The 22,117-nt window shown below is 50.2% G+C and overlaps 1 protein-coding gene and 1 long non-coding RNA gene across 3 annotated transcripts; one reads left to right on the forward strand and one right to left on the reverse strand.

Annotated features, from left to right (window-relative positions):
* Positions 1-11,861: 11,861 nt before the first annotated feature.
* On the reverse strand, positions 11,862-14,814 carry LOC109493307. Its single transcript, XR_002147475.2, has 2 exons — positions 13,035-14,814; positions 11,862-12,160 (listed from the first exon to the last, which is right to left on the reverse strand). It is a non-coding gene; the product is annotated as an uncharacterized LOC109493307 (long non-coding RNA).
* Positions 14,815-14,931: 117 nt separating this feature from the next.
* MIF (macrophage migration inhibitory factor) lies at positions 14,932-15,820 on the forward strand. 2 transcript variants are annotated; one of them, XM_003994984.6, is made up of 3 exons: positions 14,932-15,162; positions 15,341-15,513; positions 15,638-15,820. In XM_003994984.6, exons 1-3 carry the CDS (start codon positions 15,055-15,057, stop codon positions 15,702-15,704), a joined length of 348 nt encoding a protein of 115 aa, XP_003995033.1. In that variant the 5' UTR covers positions 14,932-15,054; the 3' UTR covers positions 15,705-15,820. The 2 variants fall into 2 exon arrangements, with proteins under 2 accessions (XP_003995033.1, XP_044897600.1); XM_045041665.1 differs by having other exon boundaries at positions 15,048-15,190.
* Positions 15,821-22,117: the final 6,297 nt, after the last annotated feature.

Consider the following 22,117-nt stretch of genomic DNA (forward strand, 5'->3'; position numbering starts at 1 on the left):
CCTCATGCCCCTTTGCAACCAGTAAGCCATCCCACCTGCAGGCCCAGGCCATGATAGGTCACATTGCCTTTTTTGGAGTTTGATATAATTCCACACCATATGTATGCATTTGTGTCCGGTTTTGCTCCAAATAAAGTTTTGGGGATTCACACATGTTGTCACATCATTAGTACATATTCTTTTGTGTTGCTGAGCAATATTCTACTGTCTGGATGTATCATAATTTGTTTACCATTTACCTGTCGATGGACATTTTGGGTTGTTTTTGATTCTTGGCCATTCATGAATAAAACTTCTATTAACATTCCTGCACAAGTTGTGTAGACAAATGTTTCATTTCTTTTGGGTAAGTGAATTACTGAGTTTAGTAGCAAATGTATGTTTAGGGGCCCCTGGCTGGCTCAGTCGTTACAGCATGATCTCAGGGTTGTGAGTTTGAGCCCCATATTGGGTGTAGAGGTTACTTAAAAAAAAAACCCATAGTAAATGTATGTTTAACTGTGGGAGGAAAACAAACAAAACAAAACAAAAACTATAGAAGAAATTGTCCAAAGTGATTGTATTGTTTTACATCCCCACTAGTGATGTAGAAGAGTTGTGGATGCTCCAGACCCTCACCAACACTTGGTATTGTCTGTCTTCTTAATTTAGGCATGCTGCAGGTGGTACAATGGTGTCTCCTTGTGGTTTAATGGTGGCATTTCCCTGATGACTAATGATTATAATGCTCATCATAATAATGTTGAGTACCTTTTCATGTACTCAATATAGCCATTCATGTATCTTCCCTTGTGAAGAATCTGTTCAAATCTTTTGTCCACTATTAACAACAATAACAACAACAAAACAAAGTTAGGGGCATCTGGATGGCTCAGTCGGTTGAGCATCTGACTCGTGATCCCAGGGTGGTGGGATACAGCCCTGAGTCAGGCTCTTTGCTGAGCGTGGAGTGTGCTTAGAATTCTCTCTCTCTCCCACCCCCGTCTCTACCCCTCATCCACTCGTGCTCTTTCTCTCTCTCTAAAAAAAAAAAGTTAAAATTTATCAAAACTTATGCATGCAAACACTTAAAGACCATACATGGTGCCATTTGCAGTAGAGAGATATGTAAATAAACATAAAGGTGCAGTATTAAATCATAACTGCATAACATTAACTGTATCACTGTAATGAAAAAAACCTAAAAAATAAAAAGAGCACAACCTCTTTATCTCCTCTTGAGATACAAATGTCCAGTGTGTATGAAGATGAGCCCAGTACTGGAGATGGTGTTTAGCTCTCCTATTTGTTCCACTAAATTCCAAGGGAGGAGGAGGCTAAATAGGATCTAGACTGTTTCCATCTGTTAGTATTCAGCTTATCAAATCTACAGCCTAGTACTCCTTGAGCAGGACTGCCCCAATAAGGCTGGATGTGTAACAGTCAAAGACAGAGGTGGGAAATATGGAGGATTCAACGTGTACATGCAGTTTAGGCCAATGTCCCCATATGCTCTTTAAAATTCCACTATTTGAAGGCACCTGGGTGGCTCAGTGGGTTAAACATCCAACTCTTGGTTTCTGCTCAGGTCATGATCTCACGGTTTGTGAGTTCACGCCCATGTCAGGCTCTGCACCGAGAGCATGGAGACTGCTTGGGATTCTCTCTCTCTCTCTGCCCCTCCTCTTGCTCACCCTCTCTCTCTCTCTCAAAATAAATAAACTTTTAAAAATATATATATAAAAAATAGGGGCATCTGGGTGGCTCAGTTGATTAAGCCACCGAGTCTGGGTTTCGGCTCAGGTCATGATCTCACAGTTTGTGAGTTCGAACCCCATGTCTGACTGTGCTATCAGTGCAGAGGCTGCTTGGGATTTTCTATCCCTTTCTGCCCCTCCCCCTGCTCGTGCTCTCTCTCCCAAAATAAATAAATAAAAAATAAATAAAATAAAATAAAATAAAATAATAAAGCAGAATAAAATTCCATTACTTGGTCAGAGGGGGAAGTGGTTTCAGGGTGATGACCCATCTTTGCTCCACCGCTCCTCTGATTTTGCTCTGTTGCTGTTGAAGGAGAGTAGGTTCGGATCATCCAGTACTTGTACCTTTCGGTCTTGGGCCTTTCAGAGTTCACCACAGACATAGGTAACCTCACAGCATCAAGCCCATTTACCAACCCCTCACACCAGTGTCCACCCCACCTAGTGATGAGTCCTCTGGTAACTTTAATACATGTGAGCCCACAGCAACCAGGATTCTTTAAGATATGGAGGGCAGGGGCAGTTGGGTGGCTCAGTGGGTTAAGTGTTCAACTTCGGCTCAGGTCATGGTCTCATGGTTCATGAGTTCCAACCCCACATCGGGCTCTCTGCTGTCAGCAGAGTCTGCTTCGGATCCTCTGTTCCCTTCTCTCCACCACTCCCCTGCTCACGCTCTCTCTCAAAAATAAATAAACATTAAAAATATTAATTAAAAAAAAGAAAGAAATGGTGGGCAACTATTTCAGGGTTTAGTTCCCATTTGAGGATGTTCTTCATTCCTGCCTCTAGGTGACAGCTTCTTAGAAATGTCATTATCATCTCACCTGCCCTGCTCTGGATCTTCTCTAACTTTCCTTCTTGTCTCAGCAATTTCTCCTCCTTGGCCAATTTCTTGGTCTCAGGGGATGCATTTACCGCCAGACCTGGAGACAGTAGTCAATTCCCGCCCAAAGATTTCTTCACCAAGTCCAGGTCACTAGTACTCCAAGTCCCACTGACTGTGTGAGGATTAGCTCCGGGGTGTTCTCTCTACCAGCTCGTAGATGCAGTGTCACCAGTGCAGGCACAGCTTCCGGCCCTCTCCCTCCCGTGGCACCTTCCACCAGCACTCCATGATGACGGTGTTCTGTGACAGAGGCTGAAGTCACACTCCTGCTGGCGGTTGCTGCCCACTGCCCCTTCACAGCAGAGCTCTCCCTGAGGCTGCCACCATGTTCCCAGAGCAGAGGGAAAGCCTGTCCACTGATTTTTTAATAAAGGTTTTATTTTATTATTTTTTAAAGTTTATTTATTTATTTTGAGAGAGGGAGGGAGAGAATGCAAGTGGGGGGGAGCAGAGAGAGAGGGAGACACAGAATCCCACACTGACAGTATGGAGCTCCATGCGGGGCCCCATGCGGGGGTTGATGGGGGGCTTGAACTCACCAACCATGAAATCATGACCTGAGCCCAAGTCAGACGCTTACTGGACTGAGCCACCCAGGTGCCCCAAAGACTTTATTGTTTTTAGGGGGTGCCTGGGTGGCACAGTCAGTAGAGCATGTAACTCTTAATCTTGGGGCTGTGGGTTTGAGCCCCACACTGGGTATGGAAATTACTTTTTTTTAAATTTTTTTAGCGTTTATTTATTATTGAGAGACCGAGAGAGAGAGAGAGAGAGAGAGATTGAGAGAGAGAACATGAGCAGGGGAGGGGCAGAGAGAAGGAGACACAGAATCTGAAGCAGGTTCCAGGCTTTGAGGTGGCGGCACAGAGCCCAACGCGGGGCTCGAACTCACAAACTGCGAGATCATGACCTGAGCTGAAGTCAGACACTCAACTGACTGAGCCACCCAGGCACCCCTTACTTTTTTTTTTTAAATATTAAAAAATACTAGAGGCACCTCTCTCTCAACAATAAATAAACTTAAAACATCTTTAAAAAGATTTTAAAAAATAGTTTATTTTTCTTAGAGAAGTTTTCATTTCACAGCGAAATTTAGAGAAAAATATAGACACTTCCCAAATACCCCCTACCCCCACATATGCATAGCCTCATTTATTATCAACATCCCCCACCAGAGTGGTACATGTGTTATAATCCATGAACCTACGTGGACACATCATTAGCACCCAGCAGCCATGTCGTGTGCTACATTTTATAGGTTTGGACAAATGTATAGTGACACGCACCCATCACTGTAGTCTATACAGAGTATTTTCACCATCCTAAAAGTGCTCTTCTCTACCTAGTCATCCCTCCCTTTCCGCTGATCCTTAGCAACCAATGAGGGAGGTTTTACTGTCTTCATAATTTTACCTTTTCCAGAACGTCCTATAGTTGGAATTTCACAGTATGTAGCCTTTTCAGATTGGCTTCTTTCACTTAGTAATATGCATTTAAGTTTCCCCCAAGTCTTTGTGTGGCTTTATAGCCCATTTCTTTTTAGCACAGAATAATATTTCATTGTCTGGATGAACCACAGTCTATTTATCCATTCACCTCCCGAAGGACATCTTGGTGGCTTCTAAGTTTTGGTAATTATGAGTAAAGCTAGTATACACATCCACGTGCAGGTTTTTGTGTCAAAATACATTTTCAACCCCTTTGGGCAAATACCAAGAAGCATGATTGCTCGACAGGATAAGAGTATGCTTTGTTTTAGGGGTGCCTGGGTGGCTCAGTCGGTTAAGCATCCGACTTTGGCTCAGGTCATGATCTCGCGGTCTGTGAGTTCAAGCCCTGCGTCGGGCTCTGTGCTGACAGCTCAGAGCCTGGAGCCTGTTTCAGATTCTGTGTCTCCCTTTCTCTCTGACCCTCCCCTGTTCATGCTGTCTCTCCCTGTCTCAAAAATAAAATAAACATTAAAAAAAATTAAAAAAAAAGAGTATGCTTTGTTTTGTAAGAAACTGCCAAACTATCTTCCAAATTGCCTGTAGCATTTTGCGTTCTCAGTAGCAGTGAATGAGTGTTTCTATTGCTCTACATCCTCTCCAGCATTTGGTGTTGTCAGTGTTTTGGATGTTGGCAATTTAACAACTGCTAGTGATATCTCATTGTTGTTTTATTTTATTTTTTAATGTTCATTTATTTTTGAGAGACAGAGAGAGACAGAGCGCGAGCAGGAGAGGGGCAGAGGGAGAGGGAGACATGGAATCTGAAGCAGGTTCCAGGCCCTGAGCTGCCAGCACAGAGCCCGACTCAGGGCTCAAACCCACAAACTGTGAGATCATGACCTGAGCCGAAGTCGGATGTTCAACTGACTGAGCCACCCAGGCTCCCAATATGTCATTGTTTTAATTTGCATTTCTCGGATGACATATGATGTGGAGCATCTCTTCATATGCTTATTTGACATGTGTAGATCTTCTGGTGAGGTGTCTGTTAAGGTCTTTGGCCCATTTTAAAAATCAAGTTGTTCATTTTCTTATTACTGAGTTTTAAGAGTTCTGTGTATATTTTGGTTAACAGCCCTTTATCAAATATGTCTTTTGCAAATATTTCCTCCCAGTCTGTGGCTTGTTTTTTCATTCTCTTGACAGTGTCTTTCACAGAGCAGAAATTTTTACTTTTAAGGAAGTCCAGCTTATCAGTTCTTGCTTCCATGGATCGTGCCTTTGGTGTCATATCTGAAGAGGCATCACCAAACCCATGGTTGATCATCTAGATTTTCCCCTAGTGTTCACCATTTTTTATTGGGTTGTTTGCATTAGTTTTGAGTTGAGGACATTCTTCATACATTCTAGATGCAATTACTTTATCAGATATATGTATTGCCAGTATTTTCTTGCAGTCTGTAACTTACCTTTTTAATGATATTTTTAATAAAATTTTTATGTTTATTTTTTTTTCAGAGAGAGAGAGAGAGAGAGAGAGAGCGCCGGGAGGAGCAGAGAGAGAGAGGGAGAGAGAAATCCCAAGCAGGCTCTGCACTGATAGCACAGATAGGCCGCACTGATAGCGAGAACTCATGAACCGCCAGATCAGGACCCACGCTGAAACCACGAGTTAGATGCCCAACCGGCTGAGCCACCCAGGCACCCCACATTTTTAATTTCTTAATAGTGCCTAGGAGCAGAAATTTTTATTTTGATAAAGTCCAATTTATCAGTTTTATCTCATATGATTAATGCAGTTTGTGTCCTAAGACGTCTTTGTCTATCATTGCAAAGATTTTCCTCTAAATGTTTGGTAGTTTTAACTTTTACTTTTATATTTATGTTGATCTTTTTTTTAACAGTTAAAAACATTTTTTTAATGTTTATCTATTTTTGAGGGAGTAAGGAGGGGCAGAGAGAGGGGGGAAACAGGGAATCCCAAAGCAGGATCCATGCTGTCAGTGCAAAGCCCCATGCTGGGCTGGAACCCACTAACTGAACCATGAGATCATGACCTGAGCCAAAGTTGGACACTCAAGCAACTGAGCCACCTAGGCGCCCCATTGATGATCAATTTTGAGTTAATTTTTGTTTATGGTATGAGATAAGGGTTGAATCTGTGGCCTCAGCCATCTTCCCAACCCTGGGGATCCTGATGGGACGGGTCAGACTTGGACAACTTGGATGCCAACCTGCATGGAGGGTTTGGGGACACCAGTAAGTCTTTCTGTCCTCAAATGATTTTTCAAATCCCGTGGCCTGAAATCTGCCAATTTGGGCCAAGGCTATTATTAGCCTTCCCATTTGAGTGTGAACTGCCTGGTGAGACTCCATAGTGCAGGGGGCAGAGCGAAGGCTGCACAGAGTAGGGGGTGATGGTGACGGAGGGATTGTGGGAGGGTGTCAGCCTCAGAGCCTTGTTTTTCTCAAGACAGGGAGGGGCAGGGCCTAGGCCCCTGGGGAAACAGTGAGGGCATTATGAGACAGGAGAAACTTCCTGCTCCTCTTCTGGGCTGACATCCTGATCCAGAGCTGGTTAGGAAGAAGCACAGGACAATGCGGACCCTCTGTAGGCCTGCAGGCAAGAGAACAAGGGGTAAGGGAAGGGTTCTAGCAAGGATGCATCTGACCTGGACTCTCCTCTGCCTCCCCAGGGAGCTCCTGGGAAACCCACGCAGGCCTGGGCCTTGCTGCCTGCCAGCTGCCTGGTGCCTGGGCTGCTCCAGCTTGTCTCCCTGCCCCTGTTCCCTGAGAGCCTGTGCTACCTCCTCCCTGACTGCAGAGACGGGGAGGCCTGCCTGGTGGGTGAGTCCCTGACCTTGGGCCCTCAGACCACCCTTGATGGAGGGGTCCCACCAGCCAGCCCCTTCCCATCCCTGTGTACTGATATCTATCAGTCCCCCAACCCCCCTGAAATGCTCTCCTTCATAGACAAAGGCCCCCCAGCTCTGACTCACCTGCCCAGACCCCAGACAGTGTGGCTTCTCCCATCTTCCAGAGCACCAGCTTAGCTCCCTCTCCTGACTCACACACCTTCTCCCTGGCTTGCTAGTTACCCAGGCTTTGAGTCTCAGCTTCCGGGGCCCAGCCTCTCCCTGCTGGGCCAGCAAACCTGGCTACCAGTTCTCATGCCCTGCTCTCAAGGGTCAGGGCCGCATGGCTTCCAAAGGGCTGCAGTTGATTCTCCTGCCTTCGTCCTCATCCACTCCTCTCCGGACTCTGACACTCTGGTTCCCTCTTATTGGGACACAGGTTGTCCTCTCCATGCCTCAGCTGAATCATCCATTGATTACATTGATTCCTTCAGTTTATCCAGTTTATTCTCTTAGGGCCTGTTGTATCCCGAGGTGTCCACCACTGTCCCTGTCCTCAGGCTGCACCAGGGTTGGGAGGAAGTGGTGACCTTCACCTTGAAGAAAATCAAACAGTCTCACAACCACAGCATCAACAACACCATTCTGAGCCAACATCTATGGAGGCTTTTCCACTTATTGAGACTATTTTGAGTGCTTCACAAGCATTGGCACCTCTAACCTGAGCAAATGCCCCCAGAAATAAGTGCTTTTATTATCCCTGTTTTACACAGGAGCAGGAGAGGCACATGAAGGCAGTGGCTTATCCAAGGAGCAAGGTCACACCACGAGGTGGTAGGCCAGGACTGAACCTGGGTGGTCATGACCACTGCAGTACACTGCCTCCAGGCCCTGGCTCTTCTGCTATCTGATCCCATTCTGTGGGGGAGGTCCAAAGGCCATCTGAAGGGTCCACGGTGACACTATGGGTTAGTGGTGGACCTGGGGCTTGAGCCAGTGCTGAGGGTAGATCCAGGGCTGGTGGCAGGGCATGGAGGCCAAGGCCAAAGGGCCACAGCTAAGGCTCTGCAGAGGCAGGAGGGAAGAGAGTCCACAGTTTGGCCCTTCCTACAGACCCTGCAGGAGGTCAGAGTCCCTGTGCTGCTGGTTCCCTGGCTCCATTCTACAGGCAGCAGGAAATCAAAGGTTAGGGAGAACCAGACACTCAAAGAAGGACAAGGATGCTGAGGGGGAGCCCAGGTCTCATCCCTGTGGCTCCAGCAGTGGAGCCACATTCCAGGGGTGGATGCCAACTTTTTGTGCATGTGTGCGCACACACATACATACTCGGCTTTCTTTGGAGGCAGACCATGAAAATGTGTCCATGGTGTCCCAGGGTGATGAGGCCTAGGGATGGGTAGGTTTCCAGCTAGAGGTGTCAGGAAGACTTGATGAGGGCCATAGATGCTACTGAATGGAGATGGGAAAGCCCTGGGACAGAGCGGATGTGTGGGCGGGGAAGTCCAGCATCCATGGGGCAGAAGAGCTCTAAGGTGAAGTGGGGGGGGGGGGGGCTGAAGGCCAGGTAGGGAATTTATCCTGTAATTATAGGGAGCCAGACCCTCCCATGGTCTCTTCCCATGACACTCCAATGACCAGTGACCTCATACTCTCTAAGGTGCCCTGCCACCAGGGTGCATGCTTATGTGTCCTCTGGGAAATAAGGATTTCCAAGAAGTCCAGGACACTACCTTTGGGACAGGCTGCTGTGAGCTCTCGTGGATGTGAGTCTGAGCGGGACTATGCAGCAGCAGGAGCAGAACAGTGCCTGGGGGCCTTCTGAGCAGCCTGGCCTTGGCTTTGAAGGATCCTGTGAGGACAGGGGTGGGTTGGGACAGGACTTGGACACCAGGGAAAGAGAGCACAGTCACCCTCTTGGCTTGCATGTCCACCATTGGGGTTGAGGTCTATTAGCTCATTTCCTGCTCCAAGACACTTGGGTACAATATGGTAAGTTCAGGCATTCACTGAGCACCTACTATAAGCCAGGGACTTTGCACTTTGTCCTTTTAGCCACTTTACTCTTCACACAAGCCTATGGGAAAGGAGTCACCACCTCACCCCCCATTCTGACACTGAGGCTCAGAGAGTTGAAGTGACTTCACCCAGATCACCTTCTCTGGACCGTGTCTCAGGGTACTGTGGGGAGAACTGGCTGTGACTGCTGGCTCCCCACCACACCTAGACCCTTTCTTTGCCATGTGGTGGTCTCCTGGCAGACACCCCCCTCTGCAATCCCATACCTTCAGGTACAGCTGACCCCCATGTCTCTTTCCACTGTGACCAGAAGCAGGAATGAGGGGGGGGAGGAATCATCTTCGCTTGTCTTTGTTCACTGAATGTGTTCACCACATGTGAACCACAATGTGTTCAGTGAACAAGGGCATGGGACTGATGAGTTCAGGGACTGTCGAGGGCTCAGGGCTGGCTGGGTTTTTGCTGTAGGGGTGATGAACCTTGCGTGACCAGGAGAGAGATGCTGAGGGAAATGAGGCTCGTGGGAGGCTGTGGAAGGGGGGACTGCCCCGGGACATGGGCTGCTGGCAGGGGAGAGGCAGCAAGGGGAAGAGCAGGTAGCCCCACAGTGGGGTGCCAGCAGGCCTCTGTCCTCCCTATGCCCTCTTTCCAGCTCAGGTAACTCAGATCCTGCCCACAGAAATGCTCCCTGCTTTTAGAGTCTGCTGAGTGCTTGCGTGGGCCATATTCCCCCTTACCCAGCTGGCGTGTCCCTACATTGGGAGGTTTTCTTCCCTGCTGCTTCGTGCCTGGCAGTCCTTACCCACCAGACGGTTCTAGGTCGTTTTCCTGTTAGCATCTTCGCCGTAAGCAATTCACCACATAACTAATTGGCTGTGAAACAATTTTGCTGTAAAAGATACAAAAAAACAAAACAAAACAAAACAAAAACTGGTTGGGCTCTTTGGTTTCATCAACTGGTTGACGGTTTGGTTTAGTTTCTCCATTGACACAGTGTTCCCATTTGTATATTATATGAATCTTAGCCTTCATAATGGTCTACACAGGGGTGCAGAGTATTGACTGCATTTCCCATAGAACTATGGAAGGTCTATGAATGGATATGTGACAAAATACCAAGAACAAATAACAATGTACAAGTTTTCACAAAGAAAAAAACCCACTAAAACTGAACAAAAATAAAAATAGAACTATCCAGTAGTCACACTATTGGATACTTACCCCCCAAATACAAAAACATTCATTCAAAGGGACACATACACCCCTATGTTTATAGCAGCATTATCTACAATACCAAATTATGGAAGCAGCCCCAGTGTCCATCGATTGATTAATGGATAATGGATAAAGATGTGATATACACCCTATGTATATGTATATACGATCTCATGGTTCTTCAAGCCCTGCATAGGGCTCTCTGCTGTCAGCACAGAACCTGCCACTGATCCTGTCTCCCTCTCTCTCCACCCCTCCCCACTCATGCTCTCTCCTTGTCTCTCAAAAATACACCTGTAAAAGCAAACAAACAGGGGCGCCTGGGTGGCTCAGTCAGTTGCATATCTGACTTTGGCTCAGATCATGATCTCCCAGTTCGTGGGTTCGAGCCCCTCATCCAGGTCTGTGCTGATAGCTTGGAGCCTGGAGCCTGTTTCAGATTCTGCATCTCTCTTTCTTCTGCCTCTTCCCAGCTCATTCTCTGTCTCTCTCTCAGAAATAAATAAACATTAAAAAATTAAAAAAAAGTAAAAACAAAATAAAAACGAACAAACAAAATGCACCCTAGTGTTTAGAAACAGATATCTCTCTTAATGAAGGACGAAAGTTTAGTGAAAAAAGAAAAACTGATGCCTAATGAGTGAATAAAAAAAATGTGCAATACTATGAATGAAAGATCTTGAAAGCATACATAGATACAATCCACAAAATAAAATCAGTTATTTGCATAGACTCTACACACGTTTTAAATGTATTCAAATATATTAGGGGCACCTGGGTGGCTCAGTTGGTTGCACGTCCAACTCCAGCGCAGGTCATGATCTCACAGTTTGTGAGTTCAAGCCCCTTATAGGGCTCTTTGCTGTCTGCTCAGAGCCCACTTCAGATCCTCTGTCCCCATCTTTGCCCCTCCTGCACGTGCATACTGTCTCTATCTCTGTCTCTCAAAAATGAGTAAACATTAAAAAAAAATAAATGTATCCAAAAATTTTGTATTTCTCAGCCAAGTAGTTTTATTATTCAGTTTTCATGTTTCATTAATTATGTCCTTTTTAATGAATGTCCCTCTTTTATTTTTCTTGATTTTATCTTTTATGGCAACACTGCCTTGTGACCGGTCAGTGATGTGGCAAAAACGTTTGCCATGAAAATGCCTGCAGCAAAAACACTTGCAGTAAGAATGCCTGGACATGGCACTCAGGAAGTCCTCTGCAGGAGCCAGGACTTGCACTGGGGCTGCAAATGACACAAACCCTGATAAGCAGTGCTTTGAGCAGAGAGGGGTTTATTTTTCAGAGCCCCAGGCTCCTCTGGGCTGCCACTCCTGGCTCTTTGGCCTGTGTTTTTCCAGCTCATGGTTGCCTAACAGTTGCTGCATATCTGGGGGTCATGTCCAAGTTTGGGGAGTGGGCAGGAGGAAAAGGGAAGGGTGGCACCTCTGTTAGCAAATCACCTGCTTCCCCATAAACCTCACACATGGCATGAGCTTCACGTGGCCATGCCTGGTTGTCAGGGGCTCTGGGGCAGCGAGTGTTCTAATCAAACAGAACTGAGATTCGGTCAGTGAGGAGGAAAGGGGAGATGATCCCAGGCAGCTCAGCAGCCTGCCGACACCTCCCACTGCATGTGTCCCTGCTGTTCAGCAAATAATTATCAAGCCCCTATCAATGCCAAGTGTATTACCTTTCTATTGCTCCTAGAACAAATCAACACACATTTGTCAGCTTAAAACAACATAGATTTATTATCTGACACTTTCTGTGGGTCAGAAGTCCAGCATCAAGTGACTGGGTCTTTTGCTTAGGGTCTTGTACGGCCAAAGTCAAGGTGTCCCTAGGTCAACTAGAGAAGAACCCACTTCTCCCAAGTCCATTCAGGCTGTTAGCAGAATCCAGTTCCTTGTGGTTGTATGACTGAGGCTCCTAGCCTCCTTCATCTTCAGAGCCAGTAATGGCGCATCAAGTCCTTCTCCTGCTTTTGAGTCTGACTTCCCCTTCTGCCGCATCTCACTGAGTCTAGCTGGAAAAAATTATCCGCTTTTAAGGGCTCGTGTGATTACATTGGGCCAACCCAGATAATCCATAATGACCCCCCAATTTGAAGGTCCGCAATTCTAGTCACATCTGTGTGGTGCCTTCTGCCGTGTAACATAACATTCACAGATTCCAGGGGTTAGATCATGGACATCTTTGGAGGCCCTCTGCCTACCACTGAGGTAATAATGGGTCAAGGAGGTGGGCAAACAGCGATGGCCAAAAAGAGACAGTCCAGTCCCCTCTCTCATGGAGCTTACCACCTGGCAAGGAAACATTAACGCACAAATAGGAATAAGGTTATGGCCTCAAAGGAAGGAGAGGTGCTGGACATGTTACAGGACCACATTAAAGCCAGGGGTTCTGGGGCTTTCCCAAGGAACTGAGGTAGATAAGGTAAAGTGCATGCAAACCACATTTCAGGACCAATGCCAGAGCCAAGAGCCAGGAGCATGGTCCCTAAGGACAGTGCACAGACTCAGGGACCAAGGGGGAGGGGTGCAAACTGTGGGGCAGGGCATTGTGACATGCCAGGGCATTGTGACAGTACTACCTCTAATATCAGCGGGGACTATCACCAGTATTTAGGCCGCTTGGTCCTCAGAACACTCCTCTGTAAGGTGGACACTACTATCTTCAAATTACAGGTGGGGGAACAAACTGAATCTCAGAGAGGGGGTGAGTCAAGTGTCCAAGCTAGTAAGGGGTGGGCCTGTGAATGATATCACCTCCCCAGATGCCCTTCTAGAAAGATGGCACTGACTGCTACTGGGAAAGGGAAGGGTAATTAGTAAGTAGGCTGTCCTGATTAGGGAAGACTGCCCTATGCTACAGTAAACCTCAAAATCGCAGTGGCTCACCTACAGGGGCATTGCTGGTGTTTGCTGGTGTGGATCCATCTTGTCACACTTCCACCATCTCAGAGAACCGGGTGCAGGTGCAGGCTCTTGAATATTCTTCCTGGAGTCACTTACGTAACTTCTGTTTGCATTTCATTGGGCAAGGTAAGTCATATGGCCAGGTCCGCTGGCAGGGGGCAGGGAAATAGACTCCTCTCCCAGGAAGAACAGTCCACCATGGCGTTATCACAGGGTCCATGCTAGGCCAAAGGTGAAGCCAGCTAGTTTAAACTAAGGTGGTGGTGGTGGTGATGGGCTGGGTGGAGACAGGGAAGGATAAGGGTGACAGTGGAGGGAAGTACATTTCACTGGCAGGCCAACAGGTGTGGGAGGAATAGTCATGCACTTGGATTTGGACACAGGAAGCAGAAGGTGCTGAATTGGCTACTGAGCTCGGAAGGTGGGGTAGCTGTCGACATGGTGTGGAGTGCATCAGTCCATCAGTGGTAAGGAGGCCTGGGCATAGGGTGTGACAGTGAGGAAGCAGCCTGGGGCCTAGGTGAAGGAACAAACACTTGCAGGGTATTGCACAACTGGGCCATGGGACCTACTTGAATGGATACTGGCTGGTCCCACAGGCACAAGTGTCCTTGCTGTAGCATATCAAGGCCAGTGTGTGCTGTGCCACCTTAACTGGATAGCACCTGCCAGATGCCAAAGACAGGACCTTCCTGGAGAGCTCTGAGGACTTGGCCAAAAACAGTGTGCCCCTTAGAGCACCTGAGAGAGATCTGTTCCCCAGCACAGCACCCTGACCAGAGGGGGCTCTTCAGAGTGTAAGTGGGGTGGCCACGTAGCCACAAGCCCTTCTTCCCAGGGATGGCAAGGCCTGCAGGCCTGGCCAGGGTCCCAATCCAGCCACTGCCCTATCCTCTTCCTGCCGTGTCATGACTGTCTTCATTCACCCATTCGTTCATTCAACCAGTATTCAGTCTGTGTCTCTTGTATGCTTGCTACCCACTAGATGCCCCCTGAGCTTACCATTGGTGGAAGGGATGGAAAGAATTCACCAAGACTCTCAGGGAGGGCATTCCTAGAGGACCTAACTATGGTGGGGCTTCCCCCGAGGAGCTAAAGTTCCCAGACCTGCAGAGAAGTTGCCCAGGGGAGCAGGGGCTCCGAGACAGAGCTGTTAACTGCTTGGCCTATGGAGCCCTGCCTGAGCCTCATCTCTTATTCCCTGCCCCTCCCCCTGGCACCTCCCAGCATGCTCACTTACGTTAAAGAGCAAGGGTGCAGGGAAGGCACCTGGATGCTGCCCCTGACTCTACTCTGGCTGCCCCCTTCTACCTGCAGCAATGCCTACCTTTCCCCATCACTCTCACACAGACACACACACACACACACACACACACACACACACACACAGGCCCAGGACTACAGCCTTGGGGAACATGTAGCCCTGGAAACTCAGGGCACACAAAGGTTCGGTGCGTGTGGTGGAATGGGCTGGGACTTCATCTACTTTGCTGGCTGTGAGCTCCTGGCGGGCGGCAAGGGGCCACGTGCTCAGTTAACTGCTGCATCTCGAACTCCTGGCACACACACGTCGCTGAATAAACGTCAGTGACTAAAGTAAAGGACTAGCGAAGAAACGAAGGATAGGAATATTTCTGGCCGCCGCGTGAAGAACGGCTTTGAGAGGGTGAGTGGGACCAGGAAGCCAGCAACCCAAGTTCCGCCAAGACAGGGTCTCCGCCAGCCTGGACTTCACCAGTCAGGACAGAGCTGTGGCCGCACAGGGGCGGGGCCTCCGCTTCCGAAGACTGAAGCACCCCACCAGCCGGGAGGGCCCCACAGCCGCACGTAGGCGGGGCGTCCGGAGGCGGGGCGTCCGCCGGCTGTGGCGTCACAGGAGGCGGGGCCTCAGCTTCCTGTTGGGCGGCACCAGGCGGCGGTCACGTAGCTCAGGTTACCGTGCTGCAGCCTTTCGCGCGTTGGTGGGTTTCTGTGCACCCGTCCCCGCCGTTCTTTCGCCAGCATGCCGATGTTCGTGGTGAACACCAATGTCCCCCGCGCTTCCGTGCCGGACGGGCTCCTTTCCGAGCTCACTCAGCAGCTGGCGCAGGCCACCGGCAAGCCGGCCCAGGTTTGCCAGGAGAGAACAGGGAGAAGGGGTGCGGGCCGGACGAGGTGGTCCCGGGCTTGGGGGCGAGGAGGGGGCGACTCCAGGCCGAGGCTCTGGGCAGGGAAGGGATGGAATGGGTGGCCGCCCGGGCCCAGGCGAGGGCTCGCGGGCCGGCTGACCGCATCCCGTCTCCCCATAGTACATCGCGGTGCACGTGGTCCCTGACCAGCTCATGGTCTTCGGCGGCTCCAGCGAGCCGTGCGCGCTCTGCAGCCTGCACAGCATTGGCAAGATCGGCGGCGCGCAGAACCGTTCCTACAGCAAGCTGCTGTGTGGCCTGCTGGCCGAGCGCCTGCGCGTCAGCCCTGATAGGTGCGTGGGGCTGTGGAGGCGCCATGGGGCGGTGGGGGCGCCGAGGGGCGGTGGGGGCGCCGAGGGGCGCAGCCCAAGGCCCGTGACAACGCAGCCCGCTGAATCTGGCTTCCACGCCCCGCAGGATCTACATCAACTACTACGACATGAACGCGGCCAACGTGGGCTGGAACAACTCCACCTTCGCTTGAGGGCCGCGCTGGCCCTACCCGCCTGCACCAAGGCCCTGCTGCCCGCAGTATTGTGCCCGCTTCGCCCCCAGCAACCCCCACCTCCAGGTCCGGAGAAATAAACGGTTTGGAGGCTGCTGCTGCTTCGGGCTTCCTTGGCTTGCGGAGGAGTGGGTGCAGGGCCGGGACAGTGACTGGGGAACCGAGGGCGGGAGGGGTGCCCTCCCGGAACCTACTCTTAGAGTCCTTTTGCCTAGCCTTGTCCTGTGCCCCCAGCAGAAGCCTCAGCCTTGATTGGCATCCTGCCCGGGGCCACAGACCCAGGAATCAGACTCAAATCGGAGCCTCCCATTCAACGTTTGCCGTTTGCAGCTTGGCCCTCCCAGGGCAGGTTCACGATTGTGCCCTTGGCGGGAACCCAGAGTTGAATCCATTCCCACCTGCGGGGGCGGGGCCACCACGTAGGCTAAGGCTGGCTGGGTTCAGGCTGGCTGGGCTCAGGCTGGCTGGGGTCGGGTCAGGGGGAGAAAGGGAGGGAGAGATCGGGATCAAAATCTGATTTGCTTTAGAGGTTGGAGAGTCAGCTGGGTCTGGGCTTTTCTCCCAGCCCCACCTTCCTCCATCTACCAGATGGGCAAAGGGTACCCTGGGAAAAGGAAGCCTTCACTTCCCTGTTCCCCAGGATCAAACCCTGCCCTAGTTCCCTAGTTTCTTGACCTGGAAAGTCCTGTTCTGGAACTTTTGGACAGCTTTCAGGTGGGAGTGGGGAGGTACACAAGAGGCAGAGTTTTTGGTTATATTGCCCTGACGTCCCTCAAATCTGTGTCTAGCCTCTGCTCTCCTTAGGCACCCAGGTCTCCACCACAACAGTTTCTGGACACAACACAGGGCCTGTAGTTTTGAAGCCATTCATGTTTTATGGAATAGTGCCTCTGGAAAGCCTTCAGGTGTTTAGTGCACCCTGCAGGGACACTGAAGGTCCTGGCCCTCGGGGCACTGTCAACAATAAAATCAGTATCAAGGCCCAGTGTGCTGGAGTCTAACTGATCCAAGGCCCCTCCCGTCAAGTGCAGGGGCTCCCTTGTGGAGATGATAAGATAGTGGGCAATTTCTGCACCCATATTGGGCCATAGGGGCCTCAGCTGCCATGTTGCTTGCTCAGAGCAGGTGCCTTTGGGCTAGAATGCCTTTCTAGCCCACGGTGTGAGAGGCTCCATAGCCCCTACAGCATCTCCACCTAAGCGAGACCCAGCCACTAGCACTAGGAATTCCTATGCCTGGAACTGGCCCTAGTCAGCCAGGGCCAGCACTTGTGTGTTGACTAAAGCAAAGGGCCAGCCCGTACTGCCTGACCTGTGGGAGAAGTCAAGTGCATTTTACCTGCTTGCACAGGGAGGGGACTCCACTGGATGCCTAATGGCTCTGTGCCTTTGAGACCCTCTTGCTCTTAATTTTTTTTTTTTCAACGTTTATTTATTTTTGGGACAGAGAGAGACAGAGCATGAACGGGGGAGGGGCAGAGAGAGAGGGAGACACAGAATCGGAAACAGGCTCCAGGCTCTGAGCCATCAGCCCAGAGCCTGACGCGGGGCTCGAACTCACGGACCGCGAGATCGTGACCTGGCTGAAGTCGGACGCTTAACCGACTGCGCCACCCAGGCGCCCCAAGACCCCCTTGCTCTTGTTCAGTCTCTCGAGGCAAGATCATCTTAGATGGAAGATTTTTTGTTTCTTTAAACATGTAATTTAAGTGAATTTGCTTTTGAAAGCTGAGGGGCTATAGGGAACAGCATTGTCACCTGGACCAAGCCTTTGGAGGGAGTGAGGAACAATCCTGCCTTTGAGCCACAGGCAGTGACAAGGGCTGTGTGTGTACAGAGGGGGGTCTGTTGTGTCCATGAGCTCCTTCCCTGAGATGGCTGTCAGTGGTCCAGCCAATGTGGTACCTCTGTGGTGTCACCGTGAACACCTGGCAGGCAGGGGCAGGAAACTCCTGGTTCCCAGCCCAGGCTTAAAGCCGAGGACAAGTCCCATGTGCCCTCTGATTGTGGCAAATGCAGAACAACCCAGGCCCCAAGGCTATGGAGTGCAGTCAGCTGGCACTTTCCACATAGATCTGCATCCTCCCTTCCTCTCCCATCACAGAATGGTTGGCCTCTTGTCCTCTGGGGCAGCCCACCCTTGCTTGCCATCTTGCTAATCAAGATACCTGAGGACTGCTTTGCATCTTAGTCTAGGTCCTGGGGTAGGGGCGGGTACTGTTCCCTTCAGCCCTAGGCAGCAAGGATTTACTTCCAGAAGTACAGGAGTGATGGTTGGGGTCACATTTTGAAAGAGGAAGTATTCAGCTCAAAGGGAAGCTGGAAGGGTGTTGCCCATCTTGGTTGGGAGTGAGATGCTCCTCTTCCACAAAAATCTCTTGAGTGTCTTCCTCCAGCTCCCTCAATGAAAGGGCGTGGAACCCCACATCTGTGTCTGTCCTGGGGGTGGGGATGGTGGTATGGCTCCAGCTAAAGCCAGAAGGTCTCATCTGCCTCCCTTATGAGCTGGGGCCTCCCTCATGGATCTGAGCAACTACTGCTCCCACCCTGGCCCTGGCCTTTGTCACGACCCCTCAGCTCCTGTGTGACCCCCGTCCCTGAGTTCCCAGCACAGAATATCTCTTCTGCTTCTGGGTGTGCTCAGATCTGCTCTTAGAGTCTAGCTCTCAGATCCCACACCATACATGGTCAGGAGAGGGTAAGGGCACAGGTCTCCACGAGCATCTAGTCCACCTCCCTCATTTCACAGAAGAGGACAGACCCTAGCTTCCTTGGGTGTGCCAGTGCTGGGCCAGCCATGTCCCAGGAGTCAGCCACACATTCACTCCCAGTTAGGGCTTACCTTGTGGCTTCACATGACAATGGGGGTCTCCCAAGACCAGAGAGGGAGACAAGATAGGCTGGGCTCCTGCTGTGTCTAGGGAGGCTGGAGGCCCCACAGGAGAACAGAGTACGGCCTGCACCGCCCGGCCCCCTTCCCCCCGCCCCCCCAACAAGAAACCTGGAAGTCTCAGGCTCTGAGGCCAGCTGGGGGATCAAGGTGGTGGCTCCTCGGGAAAGGGGAGTGTCTGTGAGTCAGGGACCCACTTCCAAGTCCCCTGGAACGTGTAATGCCCTGTACACCAAGGAGGCCTGCTGCTGTATCTCATTCAAGCCGCATCCTGTCTCCCCCCCCACCCCCCCCACCCCCGCCCAAATGCTGCTGTGGTCAGCCCCATTTAGCCCAAAACAAGGGCTCCACTGCCCATTGAGCAGCCTGTCCCTTCCTCAAACCCTACAAACCCTAGTGGCTGCCCCAGGGAGCCTTGACAAGAGCTGCAGAAACTCATTTCCAAATAATGCCTCCAAGTGAGGTGTGAAACAGATGGGGGAGGGGACATAGACTTCCACCTACTCTCCATCATCGCTCCAGTGCTACCATGTCATCTGCCAATAAAGACCTGACTGTCCTCACAGCTCACCTCACGGGTGCTGTTCCTTCTGCAGGGAATGCTTATCTCCCATCTGCCCACTTTGAGCCCCACACTATGCCCTTCTGGGAAACCTTCCATGAGGCTACCCAGTGCAGGACTATGCCAAGGCCTCCCTGCTTTGGTCCAGGCCTTGTGAGCTGGGGTTTCTCTTCCTGTATCCCCCAGCAACCTGTGAGCATTGAGAGGTGGCTGCACCCAGCTCCGTGGCCTTTGGGCCCAGGGCTGCATGCAGGAGCCTCACAGCTGGTCTATTCTGGAGAGGCCAGTGGCGCAGGCTTTTCCCCAGGCCTCCCACCTTGTCACCCCTCACATGCAGGGACCCACTGCTCCTTCAGCCTCAGCTGAGACCCCTGCCTCAGGGCCTTCCTCTCCCTGCCTCCCCTCAATCCTCTGCTGCTTCTGGGAACCCGATCACACAATCACACAGAGGTTGTTACAGTCAAGCGCATTCCCTGCTCCCCTCCAGGCCTCATCCCCATCTGTGAAATGAAAGGAGTCACCTGATGTCCCTACATATTCCTTCAACCTTGGAGCATCTCAGTGCATAGACTTGGGCATGATTAATGTGGATCACGTTGCCAAGGGAGGGGAAGGACTGAGCAGGTAGCCTATGCCTGTACTTTGGTCTTGATAAAAATTATGAAGCCCCTTCCCTGGGTGGGCAAAGAAAAGACTAGGGGGTGTGGGCAAGTTCTCCACCCAGAGCCTGGCGGTGCTGGCGGTGAATGAGGGAGGAGGGCCTGAAGCTGGGCACACATCCCCTACAGGAATACAGCTGAAACATTCACTGTGGACCCCGGCCCACACCTGAGGGCCCACCGACCACTGGAGCTCGTGCCACAGGGCTACCCCACTGCTTTAAAGCAGTAGATAGAAATAGTGCAATTTTCCGGGGGAGGTCATCTGACCCCCAGAGATGAGGAGGTTTCCAAAGTTTCTGGGCCACTATCTTCCTTGACTCCTTGCCCCACTAGGCAACTATGTTGGCCCCCCAAAACTGTTTCTGTGAAGCTTTATCTTGCCAGCCCAGCTCCCCTTCTCAGCTGAGCATTTGCCAAACTGGGTTCCAGCCCTCCTGCCTTCCAGTGAGAATTCCAGAACTAGGGTGTAGGGGGAGTTGAGGGAGGCACAATGCAAACCCACCAGCCACTGGCGCAGATTTTTCCTCCTTATTAAGTGAGCACATCTCTGCTGTGTTTGAAGCCCACATAAGAGAGACAAAAGTTGTCAGTTTTTTGAAATTGGCTTTGTTCCCTCTCTCCTGGAGCCTCAGTTCCCATCTGAGAACAGTGGGATCTGGACTCCACATTCCCATAAGTCTGCCCTGGAAACATCCAGACAGGGCTCCAAATCCCCAAGCTACAGGTGAGAAGTCTCATACCCCTTGTCCCCCCATGACTGCATCCCCCTGCAACATGGTTTCTTGTGTACCTGATTTGATTCTCATTTTAATCGGTGATATATTCACACGGCTCCAATTCAGAGCATTACAAGGATCCCCAGAGAGAAGGCTCCTTCCCACCACCTCCCTCCACAGGATTATCCTCTCAAATCCCCCCAGAGATAATTTATGCGTATACAAGCAAATATGCATAATATCCCTCCGAATGATAGCATATACTATACAAGTTTGGCACTATGCCTTTTTTTCCCCCCCATTTAAAAGTTGATCTTACTACTTGAACAATCTCTAGTATTCCCTTGTTAGGACCAGCCACAATTCCATTCAACCAGTTCCTGTCCTGAACGTTTAGGCTGTTTCCAGACTTCCATTCTTAGCTCTGCTATATTAAATTCCACACATGTGTAAGTATATCTATCTGTAGGATAGGTATCTGGAAGTAGAATCATTTGGTCAAAGGTTTAATATGTTTTAATATGGTCTGATGTCCAGCTTAGAGGTGGGGTTTATGGCACTACCCAGCTGGACAAGGGAGGCCCTCCCAATCCAAGTTTTGATTTTTGGCTGTCTGATGGGGAAAATGCTTTTCTCTCCAGCCAAACGGTTTTAATTTGCCTCTTACTATGAAGTTGAGCATCTTTTCACAGGGTCAATGGCCATTCCCTTTTCCTTTCCTGGGAACTAAGTCAAGTCCTCAAGCCCATTTTCCCACTGGATGTTTTTCTTGTTTTAAAGCTCTTTATATATATTAGAGAAATTAACCCATTGTTATGAGTTGCAAATATTTTTCCCAGTTTGTCATCTGGATTTTGACTTTGTAGATAGACTCAGGACACACACTTCTTATCAACCTCGTCGTGGGATTTGCGTCATTCTTAGGTTTTCCCCACTCCATGATTATCAAACTGTTTCCCCCAGTTTCTTTCAAGATGTCATGTAATTTTGTTTTGACATTTACATTTTTGCTTCTTCTGGAATCTCCCCTGTGTCAGGTCTGAGGTATGTTTCCATCTATTTTTTAATCCATTTTTTTTAAAGTAGGCTCCATGCCCAGTGTGGGGCTTGAACTCATGACCCTGACATTGAGAGTTACATGCCCTGAGCCAGCCAGGCACCCCTAATCCATTTTTATTGTGGACACCACCCAGCTGTCTGTCCCATCATCATCTGTTAAATTATCCAACTGACCCCACTGATAAATGCCAATTTATTCCCAGTGAAATCCCCTTTGTACTTGGATACAAAAACTCTCGATTCTGTCCCCCTGATGGGTCTGCTGGATTTCATTTATAACAGACAAGAGCTTGGGGGCACTTGGGGGCAGTCTGCAAACAAAGGGAAAACTTGTCCTGGCCCTACCAGGGCCCTCCCTCCTCCAGCTGCTCCCTACTGCCCTCAGTTTCCCCCACAGCCTGCCTTCCCACCTGCCAAATGTCCACCTTTCTGGTCTTGCTGTCCTGGCGGGACTTTGTCCATCGTGTCCACTAGACAGCCTGCAAGAGTGCCAGGACCTCAGAT

This window comes from Felis catus, chromosome D3, assembly GCF_018350175.1.
Source record: "Felis catus isolate Fca126 chromosome D3, F.catus_Fca126_mat1.0, whole genome shotgun sequence".
NCBI lineage: Eukaryota > Metazoa > Chordata > Mammalia > Carnivora > Felidae > Felis > Felis catus.